The sequence below is a fragment of the Protopterus annectens genome, chromosome 3.part1, assembly GCF_019279795.1.
Source record: "Protopterus annectens isolate FY-2018-M chromosome 3.part1, PAN1.0, whole genome shotgun sequence".
NCBI classification, from domain to species: Eukaryota; Metazoa; Chordata; order Ceratodontiformes; family Protopteridae; genus Protopterus; species Protopterus annectens.
In genome coordinates, this window is record NC_056732.1 from 1,339,511,789 (window position 1) to 1,339,536,788 (window position 25,000).

Sequence of the window (25,000 nt, forward strand, 5' to 3'; positions counted from 1 at the left end):
GGTCTTCTGTGCTGGGGGTGGGGGTGGGATGTGGATTTCCACAGAGATTAATTTATGGTCTGATCTCACCAATGAGGGGTATACTTCCGGTGTGGAGCATTGTGTCCCCATGTTTGTGATGATCAGGTCTAATATGTTATCCCCTCTTGTGGGAGTGGTGACTAGTTGTTCCATAGCATTTGAGTTTATGAATTCTAGGAACCTTTGGGCTAGGGTGTTGGGGCTTGAGTAATGCTCCCAGTCTATGTTTGGGTAGTTGAAGTCTCCCAATATGATGACATTTGGAGAGACATTCATATTCTCCAGTGTCTTTAGGAAGGCTGAGTGGGGTTCCTGAGTTTGAGAGGGTGGTCTGTAGCATGCTACAAACTGTAGAGCAGTTTTGCCTATGGTTAGTTGCACATGGATGGTCTTCGATGCTTCGCGCATTGCCACTAACCTGGAGGTGTGGGTATCTTTGATGAATATGGATACTCCCCCTCCTTTTGTGGTTCGGTCCAAGTTTTGGGGCCGAAAAGCATGATATGATGTATAACCTGGTAGTGCTGGTGTGCTCTCGGGAGCCTTGAACCAGGTTTCTGTCACTGCACAGACATCGAAGTTCTCCATACTGAGGAGGGCTTCGAGAGCGTGCATCTTGAGGTTTAGACTTCTGGCGTTGAGCAGCATTACCCTTAGTTTTTTTCCACTTGTGTTATCTAGGGAGGTGGGTTTGCCTTTTGAGCCTTGCCTAAAAAAGGCACTATGGGGGTGGCAAGAGCCTTAGCCAATATCCGGAGGCCCAAGACAGGTGCAAGCCGTCCCTTGCGAAGCAGCGTGGCTTGTCGAGCATGTCATCCCAGCAGACAGACATTGGATCCCCCTAGAATGACACCAGTAATTAAGCTAATTGTTAAAACTGATCATTTTGTCTATGTACTGTGGCATCATTCTTGGTGAGGGTAAGATGCTGCTCAAGGTCAGGGTCATACCGGCCCGGGCTACATAATCAGAGAGCTCCTCTATGTCTCTTCCCATGTAGTCCAGGGAGGTACGTCTCAGGTCGTTCATACCAGCGTGGACAATGACTGAGTCATATTTGTACTTGCTTTGGAGTGACCCAAGTGCTTGTGTTATGTGGCGGATTCTAGCGCCCGACAGGTAGCTTACTGTAACCCTCTCCTTGTTCAACCTGGTGAGCGGGACGTCAGTGTGTCTGACTATAGAGTTACCTATTACAAGTGTATCAGGCATGTTGTTTGGCCTTAAGGGCTGTGACTGTTTGGCACATTGACTTTGTGAATTATGTGTTGCATGTGTTATATTTTGAGGTAGTGGTTGCTCGGATGTCTGCTTTGGAGGCCTCTGTTGTTTTGGCAGATTTTTATTTAGAGCCTCCGAGTATGTTTTTGTGTGTTTATGTGTTTGGTTTGCAGTTGTGGTAGGTCTATGTGAGACTGGGTTTGTGGTGTGTGTGGTTACCTTCACCTCCTGAGAGCTCAGCCTCCAGTTTGGCTATATAGTTGCATCTCTCACATATATTTGTATTTGTTGGGAGGAGGAGAGGATTGTCTGTGTACATGAGGCAGTTGTAACATTGCCTCAAGATTCCCAGACTCACCAGGTGAACTGGAGGGGACGCCAGCAACTGACCCTTCGACATGCTAGAATAGTGTAAAGGATTGCTGTGTAACTGAGTCAGGAAGGACCTATAGGAGTATGGGTACTCAAGGGGATTTTAGGTGGATGTAGTGCTTTCTTTTTTGTTAAAAAGTGCTTTACTTATGTAAAATGCTTTTAGGAGCAAGTGCTGGGCTTTTTAGATAAAGAAAAGAATGTTTAGATTGAGAGTTAGAGCAGTTCTAAGGGAAAACTGAAGAGCAGACCTTGCGGAGCCAGGAATAGTTTACACTTGATTAACCGGCGCTGCCCGATGCTGCACTATACGCAACTTCGAGCAAAAGCATGCTAAAGCGGGCTTTATAGCAGGGGGTTACAAACACACACACACAAATAATATATATATATATATATATATATATATATATATATATATATATATACACATACACATATTTGCCTCCTCTAGGCTGACCATCAGCTGCCACCAAGACCTCTCACTGCTGACTAGGTATATGCACCATATTGTTATATTGGAGTGACTTTATTGATGCCTTAGTATCCCTCCCCAACGTGCACTCAATGTCCTGGGAGGGATTTGCATTTATTATAACTGTAATTGTCTTAATATTGCTCCAACTCAAGTGCTCTAGGTTGCACTGCATTTGAACTGTTTGTGTGTTTTATCTGCTTTTCTGGATACATATATATATATATATATATATATATATATATATAGACGTCTCTGTGTATGAAGACTAGCTACTTATTCTGCTGTATTACTGCCTCTTAAATCGTTTTTCAGTTGTGCACTTACCTTGCTTCATTTAAAAAGTTTTAAATTGCTAATTTTGTAGAGTTTTAATTGCATTTGCTGTTTAGGACTACACACTCCAGTGTGTTAGCCTTTTCTGTGTTTATTTACTGTATTATTGCATTGTTTGCCCTGTTTCCCACCTTTCCTAGCCAGTCCATATCCCAGGCTTTGCTTGTCTCAGGACTTTATTTTCTGTGTTCAGAGCTATCCAGACCTTGCTGTGGTAGAGGGAAATCCTACTGCTTACCAGTGGGAGTGGTGAGCATTGTACTGCCCATCTAACACTAGAGGAGTGGTTTCCAGCTCTGAAATTGTAATTTTATTAGCCTTTTTGGGCGGATTTCTATCCCTTTCAACTTTCTGACTTAAAAATGCGTGTGTTTGCACATTTTTTGCATCGTGCAGCACTGCGAGGCTACAGTTAAACTATTCCAGGTGCCAGAAAGTCTGCTCTTCAAATTTTCCCTAAGAACTAGCTGGTTTCTTAGTAGTAGCACTAAAATCTGAACCTCTGCAACTAGCGCTTGCTCTAGAACCTGCTGGAAAGCACTTGGAAGCCTGAAACAGATACAAACACTCAACTCTCCTTGTCAATAAGGAGAAATTAATCGTAGGCACTAAACAGCCTATAATTGCAAAGTACCTTGCAAAGGTAAGGGAAAGCAGTTCTTATACTTTACAAAAAAAGCACCTAAACAGGCATGTCCAAAGGTCAGCTTCCGGTGATTTCTCCTGTCCACCTTGTGAATCTGGGCATACTCGGGCAATGCAGCAACTGCCTCATGTACACAGACAATCCTCTTCTCCTACCACCCAACACTACAACCTGCGAGAGATGCACTTACATAGCTAAACTGGAAGCAAAGCTCTCTCCAGCCAAGATTGTGCTAGACAGTCAAGAGGAGAAGGTTAACACCTGCACTACACCTCAAGCAACTCATAGCCGTTCAAAACCCTCAACACCCACACATAGCAACACTAAACCCACATATGCGGAGGCCCTTAACATTAACCTGCCCAAGCAACAAGGACCTCCGAAGCTGAAACGCAAACAAACACCAGTCACAACCAAAGTGACACATAGCTCACAACACCAGTGTGCCACCCAACAACAGCCCCTAAGGCAAGACAATGTACCCAACATTTTAGTCATAGGTGACTCTATATTCAGGCATGATGATGTCCCACTCACCAGGCTGAACAAGGAGAAAATTACAGTCAGCTGCCTGTCGGGTGCCAGGATCTGGCACATAACGCATGCAGTCAAGTCACTCCACAACAAGTAAAAATATGACTGTCATTATCCATGCTGGAGTGAATGACTTGAGACGTACCTCCCTGGACTACATGAAGAGAGACATGGAATAGCTCTTGGATCATGTGGCCCAGGCAGGTATGACCCTGGCCCTGAGTAGCATCCTGCCTTCGCCCAGAATGATACCACAGTATAAGAACAAAATGATTGACTTCCACAATTGGCTAAGCTTCTGGTGTCATTCAAAGGAGATCCAGTATCTGTCTGCCTGGGAAGACATGAAGGACAAACATGATGCTTTGCCAGAGATGGTCTGCACCTGCCACCCCTGGGATTCAGGTTACTGGCTAAAGCTTTTGCCACCCCCTATAGTGCCTTTTTTAGGCAAGGTTCAAAGGATAAAACCACCACCGTAACAGATACAAATATGCAAAATATGAAAGTAATGCTACTCAATGTTAGAAGTCTAAACCTCAAAATGCACTCTCTCGAGACACTCCTAAAAATGGAGAACATCGATATTTGTGCAGTAACTGAGACCTGGTTCAAGGTTCTAGAGAGCACCCCTGCAATACCAGGCTACAACTCTTACCACACTTTTAGGCCACAAAACCAAGATCAAAACACTAAAGGTGGAGGAGTGTCCATATTCACCAAGGATATTCACACCTCCAGGCTAGTTGCCCAACACAATGCATCTGAAATTCTCCAGGTGCAACTAACACTAGGTAAGACTGCAATCCAAATTGTAGCTTGCTACAGATCCCCCACCATGCCCCAAGATTCTCACTACTCCTTTCTAAACATACCGGAAAATATTAAGATTCAACCAAACACCCTGATAGTGGGTGATTTCAACTACCCTGCCATTAACTGGGAAAACTACTCTGGTACCAACTCCTTTTCCCAACGGTTCTTGGAATTCATAAATTCCAACGCCCTGGATCAACTAATCCATTGTACCACCAGGGGCTCCAATATCCTACACCTGGTCATTAGCAACATGGGAGATAGATGCTCCACACCAGTGGTCACCCCCTCATTGTTCAGGTCTGACCATAAGCAAATCACCCTTGGCATCCACATCCCACCCCCATCCCCCAGTAAGAAAACCTCCTTAAAAAACGTCTCCAAAGCCAACTTCATGCTACTGAAGTCAGAAGTGACAAACTTCATGACACCCATGCAGACAAGATCTGAAAGTTCGACTGCAGAATCCTACGCTAAGGCACTGTACGAACACATCCACTTGTGCATGAATCGAGCCATCCCAAATAGAACCAAGATGCTCTTCTCAAAAAAAGGAAGCCAATCTGGTGGTCCCCTGCTATAAACAAACTATACAACAAAAGGAAGAAACTGTTGCAGGAAAGAGGAAAATTCCAGGATGCAAAAAACTCCCTCATCAGCCTCAGTAAGAAGCTGAGATCCCTCAAAATCCCCAAAAGATAGTTACGAAAATAAAATTGCCAAAGATTCCAAAGACAACCACAAGGCATTCTATAGTTAAGTCAAGAATCTAAATGGCAATGCTCAGATCTGCTCTGAGCTACAACAGAATGGCATTAAATATACTGATCCCAAGGATATTGCCAATATCCTGGCAGATCAATTTAGTGCCCCACCCTCTCACCCCCTAAACGGCCCATCTCAATACCAAAAGATTGCCAAATTTCGGTAATCACAGCCACACAGGTAGAAACTGCACTCTCCAAAGCTAAGAATACAGCATCCATGGGACCAGATGACATCCCAGGCTGTGTACTACTTGACCTACAAAATGAACTGGCACCTCACCTAAGTGTCATGTTTAAGCATAGCCTCACCTCAGGCTTCGTGCCCACTGAGTGGCGCACAGCTACAGTTATCCCACTCCACAAGGGGGGATCCACCTTGGATCCCGGGAACTACCATCCCATCAGTCTGACAAGCCTGATCTGCAAGGGCATGGAACGCATTATCATGGAACTTATTAACAAAGACATTGGCAACCTTCAAACATTGGACCCCACCCAGTTTGGGTTCGTGAATGGCCGATCTTGTCTCCTGAATCTGACTGACTTCTTCAAATCAGTCTCCAGAGCTGTGGACAAAGGTAAGGCAGTCCACACAGCCTATCTGGACCGCGCCAAGGCCTTCGAAACCATCCCCCACTCTGGAATCCTAGATAAACTTACTAAGCTGGGCATTAATCCCTACGTCACTCAATGGGTTGCCAACTGGCTTACTGACAGAACCCAGACTGTAAAAGTAGCCGACTCCAAATCCAGCTCCAGATAAGTGACAAGTGGAGTACCTCAGGGTTCAGTCCTGGGACCACTCTTGTTTGGCATCTACTTCTCTGAAGTACAGGCCAACACTAAGGGACTCTGGCTAACAAAGTTTGCAGATGACTGCAAACTGGGAGCCATTACTGAATCCCCAAATTATGTGGATATTCTATAAAAGGGCCTTACAGAAACAGATGCCTGGTGCCAGAGCCATGGGCTCAAGCTTAATGCCTAGAAATGTATAGTTATTCACTTTGGAAAAAAACATGTACCCATCAATTACCATATAGGTGGCAGTACACTGAACATCGAAAGTGTGATGAGAGACTTAGGGACACAAGTGGACAGTGGTCTCACTTTCGATAACCACATCGCCACAACAGTCAGGAAATCCTTCTATGTGGCACACCTCATCACTAAGGGCTTTTCATCCAGAAAAAAGGAGGTCATTGCCCCACTGTACTCATCCCTCATTAGACCCATTATAGAGTATAATGCCCCATTTGGTATGTACCTCACAAGACATCTGCAACAGCTGGAAAGGCCACAGAAATACCTCACTAAAAGAATCACAGGCTTAAAGCAGATGCCATATGCTGACCGTCTAAAAAACTCCAGCTATACTCTGTGGCATATCGTCTACTCAGAGGCGATCTCTGCTTAACATACAAGGCCATGTCAAACTCTGTGCTGTTGGACATGCTCCACTTAAAGAAATCCCAATCCCTCAGAGCCACACGCTCCAGGGATCTAAACCTTGTCATCACAATGAACAAAACATGCTGGAGGGATAGGTTCCTGACCCATAGACTCCCCATACTCTGGAACAGACTGTCCATACATGTCAAGCAGAGAGCCTCCTTGGCCCTCTTCAAAAGGAACCTTGATGATTGGATGGGAGATAGGAAATTCACCCTGGGGATCATGTCAGTTGCCCTGCTAGACAGGGGTCCAGAGAAGTAAATATTGTGGGAAGAAATATCCAGGGAATTGTTATGGCTAGGCTTGTATAGGCCCCTAGGGCCGATACAACCTATGAACCTATATACAGGCTTGTCATCCCACCTCAGTGATGACTCAGCCAATGCCACTGCCTGTTCCCTGAGGAAAAACCCCCTTTACAAATCCCAAGCCTCCATCAGGGATTGACTGGAAGCTGCACCCAAGTGCATAAAACCCACCCCTCTTGGAAAGGCATGCTCATCTTTCCCTGCCTCAGAAACCTAAGCTGCTAATTGAACTCAAGTCATCTTGAGGCATAATCAGGGCTTTATCTCTCTGCACCACGGCACATGTTAATATGTCATTTTATCACTTTGTTTTTATTATTTTGCTTAGCACTGTATCCTCCTTTTTACTGCTTTTGATTTTACTGCTGCTATCACTGTAAAATAAAAACCCTGCACCATTTTAGCAGAGAATGAATATGGTGGCTGAAGCAGCTGTTATATAAGTAATTTCTTGAATTTCATAAATTGAACACCTTACCAGTGCATCAAAAGAATATCATATATGCCAAAAATACAAGTACAACATAACTTGATTCTTTTTATGTTAATAAGCAACATGTATAAAAAATGTAGTCAAGTAAAATTTGCAGCATTACTCCTAAAATGATTATGCTATTTGCTACATATTCTAAGACAAATATGAGAATAAAGCCATCAGGGGTAAAGAAACAGGCATTCAATGCAATTACCAATTACAATTTATTTTTTTTACTTAACATGTACCTGAATAAAACAGGGAGTCATCTGAGTGTTGTCCGAGTAACCTTCTTCCACATAAGGGAACCCAGGAACCTAAAAGGGAATGCAGCAAACACATTTGCCTACATTAGCCACATCTAGATATCATCACTGACACTTTAAGCTTAATTGAAATTTGAGCTGGTGATAAATTATAGATCTTCTGAGGCATGGACTGAACTGTTTAGCAACACCACATTGACATGTGACTGTTTGAACAACTTCCACATTTTGAAAATCCACAAAAAAACAAGGAATAAATGCAGCATATGTATTCTCGTGTAAACAAAGATGATACGCCCCTCTAAGGTAGCCAACATTGTATTTAAGACAGAATGCACCACAGCTCTGACAAAATAAGCAATTTTTGGAAAATGGCAGTTTGTGCTGTTCTTAGAATTTGATATGTGTAATGTGCAACAGTCACTTTTTTGTACACTGACATGACAACACACACATATTTAAATAAAGCAGAAATTCAAGAAAAATATTTAGAAGAAAAAATAAACTGAAGATGGACAAAAAGAAGCTGGTCAGCTAAAAGGAGACATGCAGCAGACTACTGCTCATACTAAAAGCAATGCACCAAAGCAATAAAATATTGTGTGTATGCAGATGAGATCATTGCATTACTAATACAAACTAAATGAAAACAATTCATAATATTCTTAAATAAGGAAAACTACTGTAACAGGCACCAGGTATGCAGGCCATACTTTTTGATAAAAACAATGCAATTTGAAATGTATAAATCTGCAACAAGTTAGTGTTGTAGAAGAATGGAGTCTACCCACACTGCTGCTGAGCCAGGTTTGAATAGCAGCTTGTGTGCTAGAGGATGCGGTCACTTTTTCTGAGGAAGCATAGCACTTTAACTTTTAAGAGGGTCCATGCACCATGACACATCATTACTTGGGGTCATAACAAATTTCTCATTGAGTTGGGAATAAATGAACAAACTATGGGTATGTCACTCTTATGAAAAGACACTATATATCTGCAGCTACTGAGCAGACAGGGAACAAGCAGACGAGATATAAGGGAAAAATAAAATATAGTTTGACTGCCTTAAGCATTGACCACCCACCTATTGTTTCCTCTTATTTCTTAGGAGGAATATGTAAAATAACAGACAAGCTTGATGGTCATGAATATGCAGGTGCTAAGTCTTTAATAAACAGATACAGGCTATCTGGCAGAGAGATGGACTGATGGCATGCAAAGTTACTGTTAGATGTACAAGTTTCTAGAAAAGGCTGAGTCAAACAGGCACCACTTTGCTGTCCAAAGTAAACATCTTCTTTGTAAACATTTTTACTCAGGAATGGATCTCACCATGTTAGAACCCACAAACCTAACATGAGAAAACAAAAAAGCCTGCAGCAGCAAAATGCCAAACTAGGCACACACATACTACTCGTACCTTCTTGTGTGCTTTTGCAGAAATTCTACTAGTTATATATTCAATTTCCAGAGGAACAAAAACGTTAACATTTCAGCCCTTCTGTACATAATTTCAGCATCATACCTGTTCAGTTATTTCACTTTTTTGCTTCTGCCTTTATTGATTCAGTGAATTCTTTAAAAATAATCCTAAAGAAGTAGGCATCCATAAAGCTAACATGCATATTTACAAGCACTAGTTACAGAATTCCAAGTAAAGACCAGTCAGATGTGGCACCTTTTCTCACAACAAAAGGTAATGATGCAAAGAGCTCCTTTACAAATTAAGATGGTATAGAGGAAACAGGAGGATGAATAAACCCAGAAGTGGTTATAAAGTACACAGCTGCCTCCATTACCACAGCTTTGCTTTCACGTACACAAGGCAAATAATCTAAATGACTGAAAACCTCACTAAAGACTTACTCACCAGCCAAAAGCAGCTTTTCGCACATGCTCACTATATCAGGTGGTATGCAATGAAGTCCTCCGTCATAAGTCACTGATGGAATTTCCTGTTCTGAGAACCTCAGCTCTGCGCAAAATTCCTATAATCTCTAGCTTCTGTGGGCAACATCTGTAACACTAAGAAGTTTTGTCTGGCTCTTCTACTTATTTCAAACCAATGAAACTAAATCAGACAGACGCAAAGCCAGAAATAAACAACAAATGTGAAATTATATACCTGCCAGACAGAAGGATCCATCCACAAAGGCAATGAAAAGGCCATTCCACACAAGAAGGTAGTGGGAGAAAGTCCAGTTGTTTAAGTTGAACTTACCACAGCAGTAGCTGTTCAGATGATCACTGGTGTAGTAGCCTTAGCTATGTGGAGTATACAGCCTGCCAAGGATATAATGGCTGGCCAGCTTCCAAAGCTTCAGAGCACCTTCTGCGTTCCCAAACTTTCAAGTAGCTCAAACTGAGCCGACCAAAAGACAGGTTTGGGTGTGAAGCCCCTTCAGAGATTTCCTGCCAGTAAAGAGAGTGTGGCTGAGCCTGAAAGGACAAGGCTAAGAATAAAAAATAAATAAAAATAAAAGTCCACACCCTGGCATAAAAAACACACCAAAAAACAAGGGGGTAGAGGGAGGGAGCTAGCTAGCAGCAGCATTCAACGTATACTGTTGCTGAGAGTTCAGCAGCTTACTACACTTACTACTTCACCATGGTCTTCATATTGATCACCTTAGCTATATGGGTAGGTGCTATGCAAAAAATGCTCTGAGACCTCTGGACTCCACGGAAGGAAGGAATTGAAAGGTAGTACTAGTAAAAGGTACAGAACTAAGCAGCAGCTTCTAGAATACTTCTAGAATCCAACCCTTTCCAAAAAGCCATCGAAAAAGCCAAGGTCCTTGTAGAGTGGGCATTGACCCTGCCAGGAATAGATTTTTCATGGTGAGTATAACAAAAGGTAAAAGAATTAGACAAACATTTGGAAAAAGTCTGTTTTGATACCGGTTGTCCCTTCTTATTTTCACAAGAAATGAACAACTGAGCCGATGATCTGAAAGATTTAATTTTGTCAAGATAGCTGCTGAATTGTCTGTGGACATCCTAGGCATGGAGTGTCCTTTCTCTCTAATTTTTAAGTTCAGAAAAGAAAACAGGGAGATGGATAGTTTGACTTAAAGTAAACTAGACACCACTTTAGGCATAAAAGAAGGATTCGTTCTCAAAGAAATCCTGTTCTTGTGAAAAATGAGGCAGGGTTGACTCACCATTAGAGCTTGCAACTCAAATACACTTCTTGCAGAGGTAAGAGCAATCAATATGTTTTCCATATTAAAAACCTCAAGTCAGCCAAATTAGCTGATTCAAATAAGCAAGTGTTAGCTTCTCTAACACAAAATTAAGTTACAAGGAAGGGCCACCAGTTTACTTGGAGGCCTGTTATGCAAGACCCCTTTCAAGAACATTTTGACATGAGACTGCATTGAAAGAGGAGGATCTGTGGGCAGACATGCTGAAATGGCAGATAAATGAACCTTAGAGAAATAAGAAAGCCAATAGGATAGTAACTCACACAAATACTGTAAAACTAGAAAACCGTTTCCATTTGCTAATATGTGATTTTCTAGTAGCAGGCTTTCTTGCTTCCATTAGTACCTGCTGCACGTCCTCAGAAAACAAGTGCCTAAAAGGAATTAAGACCATAACATCCAAGCAGTCAACTGAAAATGATTAATGGTGGCATGTATCAAACACCCCTGATCTTGTGTAAGTAGATCCCTTCTGTGAGGAAGCTTGTGGTTATTGCCCCTGGCCACTTCCAAAAGAAGACAGTCACCACAATGATCCTGGAGGATTCCTTCTAGTGGGAAGGATGGAAAGGCATACAAGAACATTCCTGTCCAAAGAAAAGGAAAGGCATCTGTCTTCCAGGCCTTCTTGCATAGAGTGCTAGAATGAGAAGTTATGTACCTACCATAACGTTCCATGTTAGTTGTCTTCTTCTCGCCTTCTTTCTTGCTGGATGGGTTCGGAGCCGATCCTCGGCTCCGACTCGACCAATACTAAAGCTCGAGAGCTATTTTACCGGCTCGAGGCTCCCCTATATTCCACAATGCTAGGCGGTAAATACCCAGATCTCGTTTGATAGCTAAAAGTATAGCAGTGCTGGTCTCCTAGAGACAGAGAAAAATGAAATCCACCTCTATAGAAACTACCTGTAGAACTATCAATCAGGGGCAATAGAGGTGGTTGACACTGTGGAAGATAAAAGATCCCAAAGATCCCCTCGGTCTGTCCAGGCTAGGGGGATGGAGGGTGGGACGCAAGAAAGAAGGCGATAAGAAGACAACTAACATGGAACGTTATGGTAGGTACATAACTTCTCAATGTTAAGTTGTCAATCTCGCCTTCATTCTTGCTGGATGGGACCGCGTCCCTAGCACCCTTATCCTGGGTGGCTCATCGGAACAGACTCTTGTGTACGGTGGAACCAAAGTTAGCCCGGTTTCTGGAGGCCATATCCAATTTATAATGTGAGATAAAGATATGAGGAGAAGCCCATGTAGCTGCTTGACAGATGGAATCTATGGGCAGTCTGTCTTGAAATGCTACTGACGTAGCTAACGCCCTGGTTGAATGAGCTCTAGGTCGTGATGGTAGCTTTTGGTGTTTCAGTTTATAAATAAAGGAAATTGCAGATGCCAGCCATCTTGAAAGGGACACTTTGGAAACTGGAAGGCCCATCTTCCCTTCCGCATAAGATAGGAATAGCTGGTTAGACTTCCTAAACTGTTTAGTCCTATCCAAATAATAACGAAGCTGGAGATGAACATCTAGGAAATGTAACTTTTGTTCTGCCTTGTTGGAATAATTAGGGAAGAAAACTGGAAGATCAATTGTCTGGTTCAGATTCGCCTCAGAAGAAACCTTGGGTAAAAAGGAAGGGTTGGTCCGAAGGAACACCCTGTCTTTGTGGAAAACTAAGTATGGAGGACGACTGCAAAGAGCATGAAGTTCAGATACCTGTCTAGCTGATGTTATGGCTACTAGGAAAAAGGGTTTTCCATGAAAGCAATTTCAGAGAGCAGGAAGTGGCCGGTTTGAAGGGGGGAAGAATCAAGGAGGCTAGAACCAAATTTAAGTCCCACTGAGGTGGGGGATCTCTAATTGGGGGCTTGAGCAAAAAGATACATTTTAGAAAGGCTTTGCAAAGTTTATGGGACATGATGCTGGAGTCTGAAAAGCCTACATGGAAATTAGATATAGCCGCCAATTGTACTCTAATAGTAGACAAAGGAGAACCTGAGTGAAAAAGTTCTGCCAGGAAGTCTAGTATAGACTGGATAAGTGCAGTGAAAGGGTCTATGTTATTAGTTACTGCCCAGAAGAGAAAACATTTTCACTTGCTATTGTAAATCCTTCTTGTAGAAGACTTGTGGGAGGCTATAAGGATGTTACGGACCGAATGGGAAATTAAAGGAAGCCTGGCTAGGGTAGGAAGCGGAGCAACCAAGCTGTGAGGTTGAGAGATAGGAGGGAGTGGTGCAGCTGACCCGATTGATGGGTCAAAAGATCTGGCACTGGATCCAGATGCCAAGGCTGCTCCAACAGACACTGGTGAAGGAACGGAAACCATATCTGACGAGGCCAGTAAGGGGCAATGAGGATCATGTTGACTCTCAATGCGGTAGCTTTCTGAATTACTTGAGAGATGAGTGGAAAAGGGGGGAAAAGCATACAGAAGTCCCCGGGGCCAATCGTGGACTAGAGCGTCCTTGGTGGGTTGACCTGGTAGGGGAAAGAGGGTGAAGAAATCGTGACACTTGCTGTTTTGGAGAGTAGCAAAAAGATCGCAGCAAGGTCGGCCCCATCTCTGAAAAATTTCTTCCAGCACTGACTGTTTGAGAGACCACTCGTGTGGCATGATTAAGGCCCTGCTCAACTTGTCCGCTATCACGTTGGACTTCCCGGGGATGTGCGTTGCTATCAGAAACCGCTGAGATGAGATCGGCCACTGCCAAAGTTGGAGTGCCTCTCGACATAAGGGATAAGACTTGGTTCCGCCCTGTTTGCTGATGTACCATACTACAGACATATTGTCTGTCTGAAATGCAATAGTCCCGGGGGGAAGAGAGTGCTGAAGGGCTTGCAACGCTAAAAATACTGCTCTTATCTCCAGGACATTTATGTACAAATGGCTCTCGAAAGGTTGCCATGTGCCCTGAACCGTCCTGCCCTGACAATGCCCCCCCCCCCCACTCGATCAGGGAGGCGTCCGTTGTCACCGTGGCAACCGGGGGGGGACGAAGGATCTGCCCTGAAGAACTTGAGGGGAGGTCATCCACCAAGATAGATGCTTCTTGCATGATTGGGTTAGCAGAATACTGTGAGACATTGGGAGCTGTTGGAAGGACCACTGAGAAAACAGCATCCACAGGAGGATCCGCATGTGAAAGCGGGCTAGGGGAAGAAGTGTAATGGCAGCTGCCATGAGACCTAAAACCTTCAAGACAAACCTGGCTTTAATCCTGTCGCACTGAAGAAGAATGTGAACATATTTGCGGATATCTGATACTCTTTGCTCTGTTAGCTTCGCGGAAAGATGAATTGTGTCTAAGGTGGCGCCTATAAAGGTAATAGACTGACAAGGCAACAAGGCAGATTTTTCGAAATTTATTGAAATGCCTAGAGCTTGACAAGTATGAATGGTGTAGTCTCTGGATATGAGAAGTTGACGCCTGGTGGTAGCGGTAAGGAGCCAGTCTTCTAAATATGGAAACACCTGGAATCCTTGTCGTCTCAGATGAGCCATGACCACTGCCATGCATTTGGTGAACACTCGGGGTGGCTGTAGTGAGACCAAAGGGCAGGGCTCTGAACTGATAGTGACTGGCTCCCAGCTGGAAGCGGAGGAACCTTCTGGAGCGTCTGTGCATCTTGATATGATAGTACGCATCCTGAAGGTCTATTGAGCACATCCAATTGTCCTGACCCAAGAAGGGTAGAATGGACTGAAGCGTGACCATCTGGAATTTTGTTTTGTTTACAGACTTGTTTAGTCTGCTGAGATCCAATATCAGTCTCCAGTCCCCTGTCTTTTTTGGAACCAAAAGAATTTGGAGTAGATTCCGGATCCTTGCTGGTCTGCGGGACTGGCTGGATAGCTCTTTTTGACAGCAGCTTTGATATTTCTAGCACTGCTTGTTCCCTTAGACCGGGTGGAACGTCTGGAAGGGGCCCTTTTGGTTGAGATGGGATGTGGACAAAGGGAATTTTGTAACCCTCGGATATAATCGACTGTACCCATTTGTCTTGAGTGAGAGAAAGCCAGGCTTCTGGATGCAGTGATAATCTTCCCCCGACTGCCTCCGAAGGTGGACAGTCGGGCAGCTCCTCAGGGATGCTGAAAAGGTTTGTCAGAGAGAGTCTCTCTGCTACCTTGATTTTGCGGACCCCCTCTGCCCCTAGGGCGGTGTCTATTGTTGTTCCCCCCTCTGCCTCTAGAGGGGAACTGACTCCGTGCATTGCGGAACCACATCCCCCCCCCCTTTCTGACCCTTGGGATACGGTCTAGAAGGGGTAGAAAAACGGACTCCCACGGCAGAGAGAGTCTTGCCATCCTGTTCGCACCTAGTCAACGTGTCCTTCACCTGAGGTCCAAACAACGCTGAACCATCAAAAGGGGAATTGGTGAAGGACGCCTTGAAAAGGTCCGCAAAGTTACAAAGCCGTATCCAGGCATGACGTCGCAAAGCTACACCTTTGCCAGCGGCCCTACTCGCCCCATCGGCCGCATAGGAAATTAGCCGCATGGAGGAGTTGACGTTTGAATTCAGAGTTGCCAACTGGGAGTTCATTTTGTCTCGAAACCCCTCAGTTGTTGGATCCTGCAAAGCATCACCCATTTCCTTGAGTATATCTCTCTGAAGATGGGTGAAGTGACACAAGTAGTTCAGCGAATGCATAGCAAAGGTCGCTGAAGAGAACATCCACTTACCGTACCTATCCCATAGTCCTAGATTCCTTATTAGGTGGATGGACAGGTACCGAAGGATCGGCTAATTCCTTCTTAGTGGCTGCGGCCACCACCATAGCATCAACAGAGACGCCCTTGGATAAGAATTCTTTGTCCTTGGGAGCTGTAATAAACTTGGACCGCCTTCGTGGGGTAGGTTCCACCGTATCAGGGGCTGTCCATGCCTTCCTTGCCACCACTTCCATGAGGGGGTCAAAGGGAGGAGATACCCAGGAGGTGGAAGGGCGAGAGCCAAAAGCCTCAAGGTAGACCGACTCGTCCTCTGAAGGGTTAAGGGTGGACCAGTTCCCACTCTGTCTAAGGATCTCAAGGATGTCTGAAAAGGAGACATCCTCAGAGGAGGACCGTGGGGACCCTTCCGACTCATCCAAGTCGGTATCCGAGGTGATAGACTCGGGGGAGTCAATATGCTTCCTCTTGCATTGTTTCTTCCGAGGGGGTTCCCCTGAAGGATCAGGAGAAGCCTCGGAAGAGGAGGATATTCCCAGTGGGGAAACTTGAGACGTTGGCTCTCTACTGTCTGGGACGAGAGGGTGGGTAGAGACCATCGCAGGCACTGTATTGGGAGGAGCCGAGGGAGCCGACTGTGGAGCAGACACCGGGTCTAGCACGCTTCGCATGACCTCGAAGGCGCCCAGATCAGGCGAGGCCGAAGATCCCCGCTCCAGAGAGACGAGGACTCCTCCCGGCAACGAAAGGGATGGCTCCAAGGCCGATGGGGCCGAGCTCACCAGTGCCGAAGCTCCGAGAGGGAGAACGGGCTCGGACAAGGGTCCAATGCCACTCGCCCCCTCAGAGCCGACGAGGGAAGCCCGGCGCCCAGATCCCTCCAAGGAGGAGATCGGAGCCGAAAGTGGAAGTATCGGCTCCGACACACCGACAGTCACGGCTCCCAGAAGCTCCGGCTCTGAACTCATGGGAATCGGAGGAGGAACTGAGGAAGGGACGGGTATAGCCACTGACTGTTGAGTAGGGCTATGCAGCATTTGGGCCAGTGCCTGGGACTTGAGAAGTCTGCTCACCACCCTCTCTAAGTTGTAGTAGGACAGTCTGGAGGACCGAGAGGAGTGGGACCTATGGCTCCTCTCTGATAAAAGTGGAAATCCCGGGGCCGAGTGGATAGAGCCAATGGATGGGGATCTCGACCTCTTCCTAGTAGATGGCTCCGACAAAACTATCGGAGCCATCTGAGTCTCGGACTTCTCGGCTCCAGCCAGAGCCGAGGAAACAGTTTGAATCTTCGAAACATCGGCTCCAGGCAGAGTCGATGTCGAAGCAGCCTTAGAGCCACCAGCGGATGGCTCCGAAGCTGGAGCCGATGCCTTGGAAGGCTTAGAAGGTTTTCCTGACGCGGTCTGGGTCAGGGAGCCTTCAGGCTTTAATAGGCCTCGAAGTATCAGTTTATTTTTACGTTCCTGCAGGACTCTTGGACTGAAAGCGTGGCAGACCGAGCAAGAGTCCTGCAGGTGCAAAGGTCCCAGGCAATATACACAAGAAGTGTGACCGTCTGTCAGAGACATTTTCTGACAGCACGAGTCACACTTCTTGAAGCCTGAGACCTTGGAGTCTTTAGACATCCTAAAGTGGCTGTAAAACACAGACACACACACAGACACACCTTTAAAGAAAGGGGAAAACTACACTAATCACTCACACAATAAAGTATGACTAAGGGAAAGAAGTGGGGAGGGCCCGAAGGCCTAAGGAAATTAATAGGGGATAAACGGGAAAAACAGTTAGGGGAACCCAAATGAAACTAGGAATAGATAACTAAAAGACTAATTAAAGAAACTATCTTAAAAAAAAATAAGGGGATTTTAGAGTTTGACAACTATAAAAAGTCACTAACCTGCAGAGCCGGTAGAAACAAGCACCTCGCAGCTAAAGCGGCAAATGAGATCTGGGTATTTACCGCCTAGCATTGTGGGATATAGGGGAGCCTCGAGCCGGTAAAAATAGCTCTCGAGCTTTAGTATTGGCCGAGTCGGAGCCGAGGATCGGCTCCGAACCCATCCAGCAAGAATGAAGGCGAGATTGACAACTTAACATCAGAAGTTTGCCAGTTAATTATTCAGAGAGTAGGCAAAGAGGTCTCACCTGAGGAACTCACCACAGATGGATCAAATCTTGGAAGACCCCCAGATTTAGTTTCCATTCGTGAGGGTCTACCCTGGTCCTGCTCAGTTTGTCTGCCACACAATTTTGCTCTGATGGAATACAGGATGCCTGCAAAGCGAGACTGAGCTATCAAGCTATATTCCAACAGAATGGCATTAAATATACTATATTCCAAGCTAACCTGGATACTTTGTAAAAGGAGGTACAACCAGGATCCCCCTTGCTTGTTGATGTACCACATCACTGTGATATTGTCTGTAACCACTTGAAGAAGTCCTGGGGACCAAAGATGGTTCAGAGAATTGAGTGCTTCAATCAGGGCAAGGATCTCTAATATTTATGTGTTGGCTTCTGTCCTTGGTGTCCCACATCTCCGGCACTTTTATTTCTCCTAAACTGCTCCCAAAGCAAAGTCTGAAGCATCTGTGGTAACAGACTGCTTGGTAGCTGGGAGGGAGAAGGAGAGACCTTGATTTAAAGATATCTGTTGTCTCCACCAAGTGATCACTGTTCTGACAAACCCCAGTACTAGGACTGGGAAAGATAAAGAGTGTTGATATTGAGATGAAGAGAGTCTAGATACAATTGTACCTTTCTCATGGAGTCTTGCCTGAGTATCCTGAGAATCATTTATTCCATGAGACGCAATATCCTGAGATATTGTCTCACAATGACTGAAGTCTAAGTGGAAAAACATGGAAATAAATCTAAACAATTTTTTTTTTTTTCCTGTGGAAGAAAAGCTCTTTGAACAATCCTATGCAAGTGAGTCAAGAAGACTGTTGACTGTTCTCTTGCACAAGCTTGGATTCCAAGAGATCTCTCACCCAAGAGAGAGAGAATTTCCTAACATAAGACTCTTTAAAGATAAGCAAGTCATCTAAACACAGAAAAATGTGGATACCCTGTAGCCTGCAATGAGCTATAACTGGAGCTAGACACTTTTTGAACACTTTTGCTGCAGTGGGTAGTTCAAAGGGTAAGGCAGAGAACTGATAATGTGATCCAGACACACAAAACCTTAAGAAACTCCTGAAGTCTGGATGAATAGGAATGTGATAAGCATCTTTTAAACCTAGTGTTATCAGGAAATTTGGAAGAGGAAGAAGCAACAGGTTGTGAAGTGACATAATTTTGAGTTTGGGCACTATTACAAGCAGGTTTAGGAAAGAAAGATCCAGAAATGGTCGCCAAGTGTTCTCTTTCTTTGGGACTAGGAATAAAATTTCTTCCCCACCTGGGAAGGAGGAGCTGGTTCTATCACTGCTTGGGACAGCATGTGATGAAAACAGGGGGAAACAAAACAGTCTTATCTGCAGGATAAGGAATGTCCTCTGGAAAGGATGAATTTTCACCCAGTTCCATCTGTAACCCTGATTAATGATTCCCAGAACCCATTTGTCTGAAACAGTATGTTGCCAAAGAGAAAAATGGAGATTCAGACTTTGGAAGAGAAACAGGGCCAGGGTAGGAGGAAGTCACAAGGTTCTCTTGAACAGTCATTCAGACTTGTTGGGAGTGTCCTTGGTTTTGGGAGGTTAAAGACTTCTTTTTGGAACCTCCTTGCCACTTCTTAAACATCAGTTCATCTGAATTCTGCTGAGACTGTTTATTCTGTTTTGCCCAAACTGCATACGAAGAAAGAAAATCCCTTATCAATCTGGAAAAGAAGGGCTGAAAAATCGTAATATTTCTTGGATCAACTTGCCCCTTCATAACAATTTTTTATCACCTCTGCAGCACAGGAGACAAACACTAAATCTCTATCCAAGGGAGAATTTAAAATCTTATTTTTAACATCTAGAAGGTTCTGAGAATGCAGCCAAGCAAACCTCCTTAAAACCATACCAGTGGCCTTAACCCTGGAAGAAGTATCACAGTCGTACAGACACTGCTAACATGTCGGAATAAACTAACATACGAGCCTGTCAATGTAAGATTCTGAAGTTCAAAGCTGCAGAAGTATACACTTTTTCCTCAGTGCCTATCAATAATGTTTTGCCATCCTTATTAGAAAGAGAAGGATTGGAACTTACAAGTGCTTAGCAGCAAAGGAGTCAACTAAAGCTATAGCTGCTGGGACAGGTTTGAGAATAGTATATAAAAAATTAAAAGACTGAGGAATTTTATACATCTTATCTGCTTTTTTAGGGACAGCTGGCTATCAGGAAAACTGCAGGCATTAAGACACAAATCCTATAAAGCAGATAGGACAGGAGTAATGGATGTAGGTTCGAGAAAGTCCTTCTGTAACAACTCATAGCATTTTTTGAGGGACTGAGAAATGTCAGCATTCTCTCACTGAAAACAGTGAGAGGTTATAGCAGTAGTCTCAGAGAAAGAGCAACACAGGTGCTGTCCAAGTCTGAATTAGAAATCTAAGCACAAAACCCTGCATCTTCTTGTTCAGGTTCAGAATCTTGTATCTCTTAAGGAAAGGTGGCATCCATCTTTCTTTTACCAGAAACTACTCTACACAAAGAATCAATAGCCTGAATCAAACCTTGAGCCAGTCCTAGTAAACTATTCCTGTCCAAAGAAATTTGAGGAGGAATAGATATGTGCTCAATTTTCTGTTTCATGTTACTAATGGTGGCCACTGCTTCTCCAGGGATGGGCACAGCATTCTGACATCACAGGGAAACCTTTCCTGTTCCCTCTCCCAGAACCAACCAGAGTGGTTCTCCCTTGTCCATTGAGCGGACCCCAACAGCTGCAAAGGACGTGGCTGACCCCAGATCCATAGTGGCTGTAGGTGATACACCACAGGGATCTGAGGTAAATGATGAGTGGTATGAGGTACAATAAATGGCCACAGCAGAGTCACCCACCTGTGGCTGAGGCATACTGCTGGCCTGCTGTGGTGACAAAGGCTGTTTGTTTAACTTTTTCTTTTTGTGACTGGAAAAAGGACCAGCTGTGGGAGTGGCTATCTGTTCCATGGTCAACCTGAAAATGGTGCCTCTATCCTGTGGAAAACCAAGCAAAAATTCCCAGTAAAACTACCAGTTCATAAAAGTTATACTTTTGATAGGAAAAACATAGTAAAAAGAACTTTCAAACACTATGGCAGCCCGACAACCTTAAAATAAACTATATTTTATGTGAAGAAATTGTTTAGCTTAGATGACACTACTTTTAAGCTCAAAGAAACAGTGAATGCTCCATTTAAAAGTATATTACAGTCTCAAGACAGTCCGTTAAAACACAACACTCCAACTTTAAAACAACTTTCCTAAAAAGGAAAATAATAAAACATCAGAAAAAGAAAAAAAAATGTTTTTCCCCAAAGGGAAGTTATCTGCACAGCTAAGGAAAGCACATGCCAACCATCAATCCTCAGAAGCCTCAGGAGTGTACTCTTTGGTAGCAGTAAAGCTCTGAAAGGCTTCACACCCAAGCTTGTCTTTTAGATAGCTCAGTTCAAGTCACTTGACAGTTTGGGTGTGTGGAGGGAGCCATGTAGCTTTGGAAGCTAGCCGGCTGTTATATCTTTGGCAGGTTGGCCTAGTGGTTCAAGTGTTTGCCTTACAAACACAAGGTGCAGGATTTGATTCTCACATGGGATAATTGTCTAGGCTTAAAATGGCCTACAAGGGCAGTTAGCCTACTAGTAATCTATGAATCCATGAACGTACAAGACAGAACCTTTTAAACCTATATTTTTGGTCCGAGATAGAGCTGCTTTCTGTTTTACCACATCCATTTTGTTTTCTGTTTTAAGAAATCTGCTTGGAGTGGGGTTTTTATTCTAAATGGGGAACAGACAAATTATCTAGGCTGCACATTTCATATGTTTTTTCAATGGTTATTTGTCTCTTGGGTAATACTTAAATACACAGTGAATTTCTGTCCCTTTGTCTATTGCTGAAAAGGTTTCAAGCGTGCAAAAACTGAAGCACTGCTGGGGATTCTCTGCTTGTGGTTCCCACCCCCACCCCCACCCCTTGTCAGTCTGCTTTTTAAACCTGGTGATTTTTAAGATGCCCACCCCTACTGTAAACTGAGTTTAAAAAGCGCCTCCCTTTCTACACTGCTGTTGATGTATCAAATTATTTACTTGCCTTTCCTTTTGCTTGTATTGAAAAAGTGCATTTCGCCTCTCATTGATCTAATTCATCATCTATGTAGCTGTTGGATAAAGTAGTGTATTTTTACAATCTAGCAAGCACTTGTTTTTAAATCAAGAGGTCAGTCAATTTTCCACCTAGTGCACTGGAAGGTAGCCTGGTCTGTTTAGATTGGTGAAACATTTGAAATTTCTTCATGTAGTTTTATTGGCTGAAGGACTTATTAAATCAGCTTATCTTGTTTTTAGTGCCTTTATAAATTCTGTACAATTGAGTGGCTCTTGTCTTATTTATACAAAGAAAATACTTTTATTGAATAATCACACTTTTATAAGCTGTTTAAATTACATTGCTGTATCCATATCTTTAGGTTTGTTTGTGGTAGCATTTCACTCCAGACACTCCTTTACTGTGCTTTTGCACTGGGAGGACTGGGATTGTTTGTCTGATAGCAGTAGGCGTTTGTCTGGTCTGTCTGAAATGGAAAACAAAAAAAAGGGCACTACATATTTTTTTTTTGCACTTCTCTTATATACTGTGACTGTACTTCAGCAGTTTAAAAAAACTGTACTGTCTGCTGTTGCCTTAGGTAGTTAATTGCACTGTATTACATTGTATATATTACTTGTAGGGCTGTTGTAGGTAATTTGTGTGGTCTGGTCACACTTGGGCTCCAAACCAGCTACTCTACATTAAGAAGGCATTTTTTCTGCACCCTTGTGGCTGAAGTGTGCTGATCTACTGCATTTAACTGTTTTACTGCATTAATTGGTTCCTTTTTGACTGTTTTTTTCTGTCTGTGCCTGCTTCATTATCTGAACTTGTTTTGCACTGTAACATTGCTGATAGCATAGACTAGAACCAGACTTGCTGAATCTTTATTTGTTTAACAATTGTTAACCAGGTTGGTCCAACTAGGCCAGTAGCCCATTTTCAGTGAAGACCCAAGGAGAAAAGCTCCAGATTACAAAAAAAATGTCATATTAAAAAATAAAAATCACACAAAAATCTTTACAGTAAATATGATAGTTCACACTTCAGGATAGTTCAAAGTTAGAGTCCATAAATTAAAATACAGAAAGTTAAAAGGTTAAAAACAAGCGCATACTATTTATTTATTTTACATTTGTTGACTGGGATAGTCTAGCTGGATACATATCCTTTTTCAGTAGAGGCCCAGGGAGATAAGCTCCGAGTTAAGTAAAATTAAATAAAAACAGTAGTTAAAAATACAATAGATAAAAACAAGTCTACAGTAGTTAAAATTTCAATACTTAAAAGGCATATTTATATGAATTACTACACGAGAGGATTAATATTTGGATAGAAAAAATATATAAAAAATAAGACTTATGTTTAAGAAATAAGTATAGAGGCACAGGAAAACATTATAATTGGCAAAAGTGTAGGAGAAAACAAGGGTTCAGAGTTACTGAGTCATATGGGGTAGAAAGAAGAAAGATTGAAGGAAATAGATGAAAGAAGAAAGAACAAACAAAGCATTAGATAGTGTACAGGTGACTTCTGAGGAGTTTAGTTACAAAGAGGTCATAGCAGGGAAGATAGGGGTAGTACTACATAAACAAGAAAGATAAACAATAATATCCAGCATAGTATTCAAGTGTTAACCAGGTAACCTCATAGTAGATACAAGTATGAAAATAGAGGGAGGGTATTGTAAGCATTTCTAATGGTGGGAGTATGAAACAATAGAGAAATTGAGTTTAGGTTGGGCCATGGCAGGGGCATGTCTTGGTGCTGAGAAGATGTAGTTTAAGTTCTTTAAGTGTTGTGGGTGGGTAATGGAGCGAATGTGTACAGGGAGGTTGGTAAAGGATTGGGTAACAGAGCATTTATACAGAAGTTTACCAACATTTTTTATGGATGGTAAATATCTATAAGTTACTGGTTAGAGCTACGTAGGGACCGAGATGGAGAGTAGGGGATATGAGAGAGGAACAGAGCAGGGGATGAAGATGGTTTGTATAGAATGGTGTGTAATATTTCAAATTGTGATAGCAGGAGTTGTTGGGGGAGCTCAAGCTATTGAAGGGCATTTAAAGCAAGGCAGTGGTGTGGGTTATAAGGAGAGTTCATAATGAATCGAGTTATTTTATGGTATGTTTGTTGAAGTCTGAGCAAGGTTGTGGATTGAATACAAGTTAGAACTGGGGCATCATATAGAAGGGAGGGAAGGAGAATTGCCTGAGCCAGGGAGAGTCTGGCATTGGAACTCCGGAATTTTTTATTGCGACATGGTAATCCTTGTTACTGGTGAGTTTTTTTGATGCACTGAAGTATGTGAAGGTTAAACTTAAGTTCATCATCGATGATGACACCTAGGAGGTTTGTTTGAGGTTCGGGTTTTATGATAGTGATATTAGAGGATATAATAGTAAAAGTAGTTTTCTGATGAGAGAGGGACTGGGGGAGAAAGAGCAATAGCTTGGTATTTTTGGGTTAAGAATGAGTAGTGTATCGGATAGCCATTTTTCAGTGGATAAGAAGGTATTTTGGGTTAGGGTAAGAAGCTCAGAGATATTGCTGGAAGTGGAGATAAGAGTAGAGTCGTCTGCATACTGGATGAAGGTGGATTGTTGGCAGGATGTGTGTAGTTCATTAGTGAATATATTAAACAGGAGGAGACCCAAGACGGAACCTTGTGAAACACCTGATGGTACTGAAATATAAGGAGAGCAGGATGACAGCCATTTGACATACTGCTGTATACAAGAGAGATAGACAAAGAACCAGGTTAGAGAGGAAGTAGATAGGTTGAGATTAGCCAGTTTGGTTGGTAGTCAAGGGTGAGAGACTGTATCAAAAGCTTTGGAAAGGTCGAGGAAGAGACATGATATGAGTTGGTTGTTGTCGCCAGCCTCAGCAATAGCATGAGTAAATGATAGTAGGGCAGTAGTTGTGCTATGGTTAGGCCGGAAGCTATGCTGAGTGGGAGTGAAAAGGTTATGCTGGAGGAGATAGTTGAGAAGCTGTGAATAAATGCATTTGCATTTTTCGAGTATTTTAGAGAGAGGGGATAGGATGGCGATGGGTCTGTAGTTAGATGGGTCAGCTGAGTTTTCTCCTTTATGGAGGGGGATTGTGAAAAAAGATTTCCAAATACAAGGTACAGTGGTTTCTTGAATTGACCTGTTGATGAAAATGGACACAGGATGGGCTATAGAGT

General features: G+C 43.3%; 1 protein-coding gene across 1 annotated transcript in view; it reads right to left on the reverse strand.

Annotated features, from left to right (window-relative positions):
* MYBL1 (MYB proto-oncogene like 1) overlaps positions 1-25,000 on the reverse strand; it is a 1,413,299-nt gene that overhangs the window by 961,996 nt on the left and 426,303 nt on the right. The window contains exon 7 of the mRNA XM_044067371.1: positions 7,675-7,743. Coding sequence (XP_043923306.1) covers positions 7,675-7,743 — 69 coding nt within the window. The remainder of the gene's footprint in view (positions 1-7,674; positions 7,744-25,000) is intronic.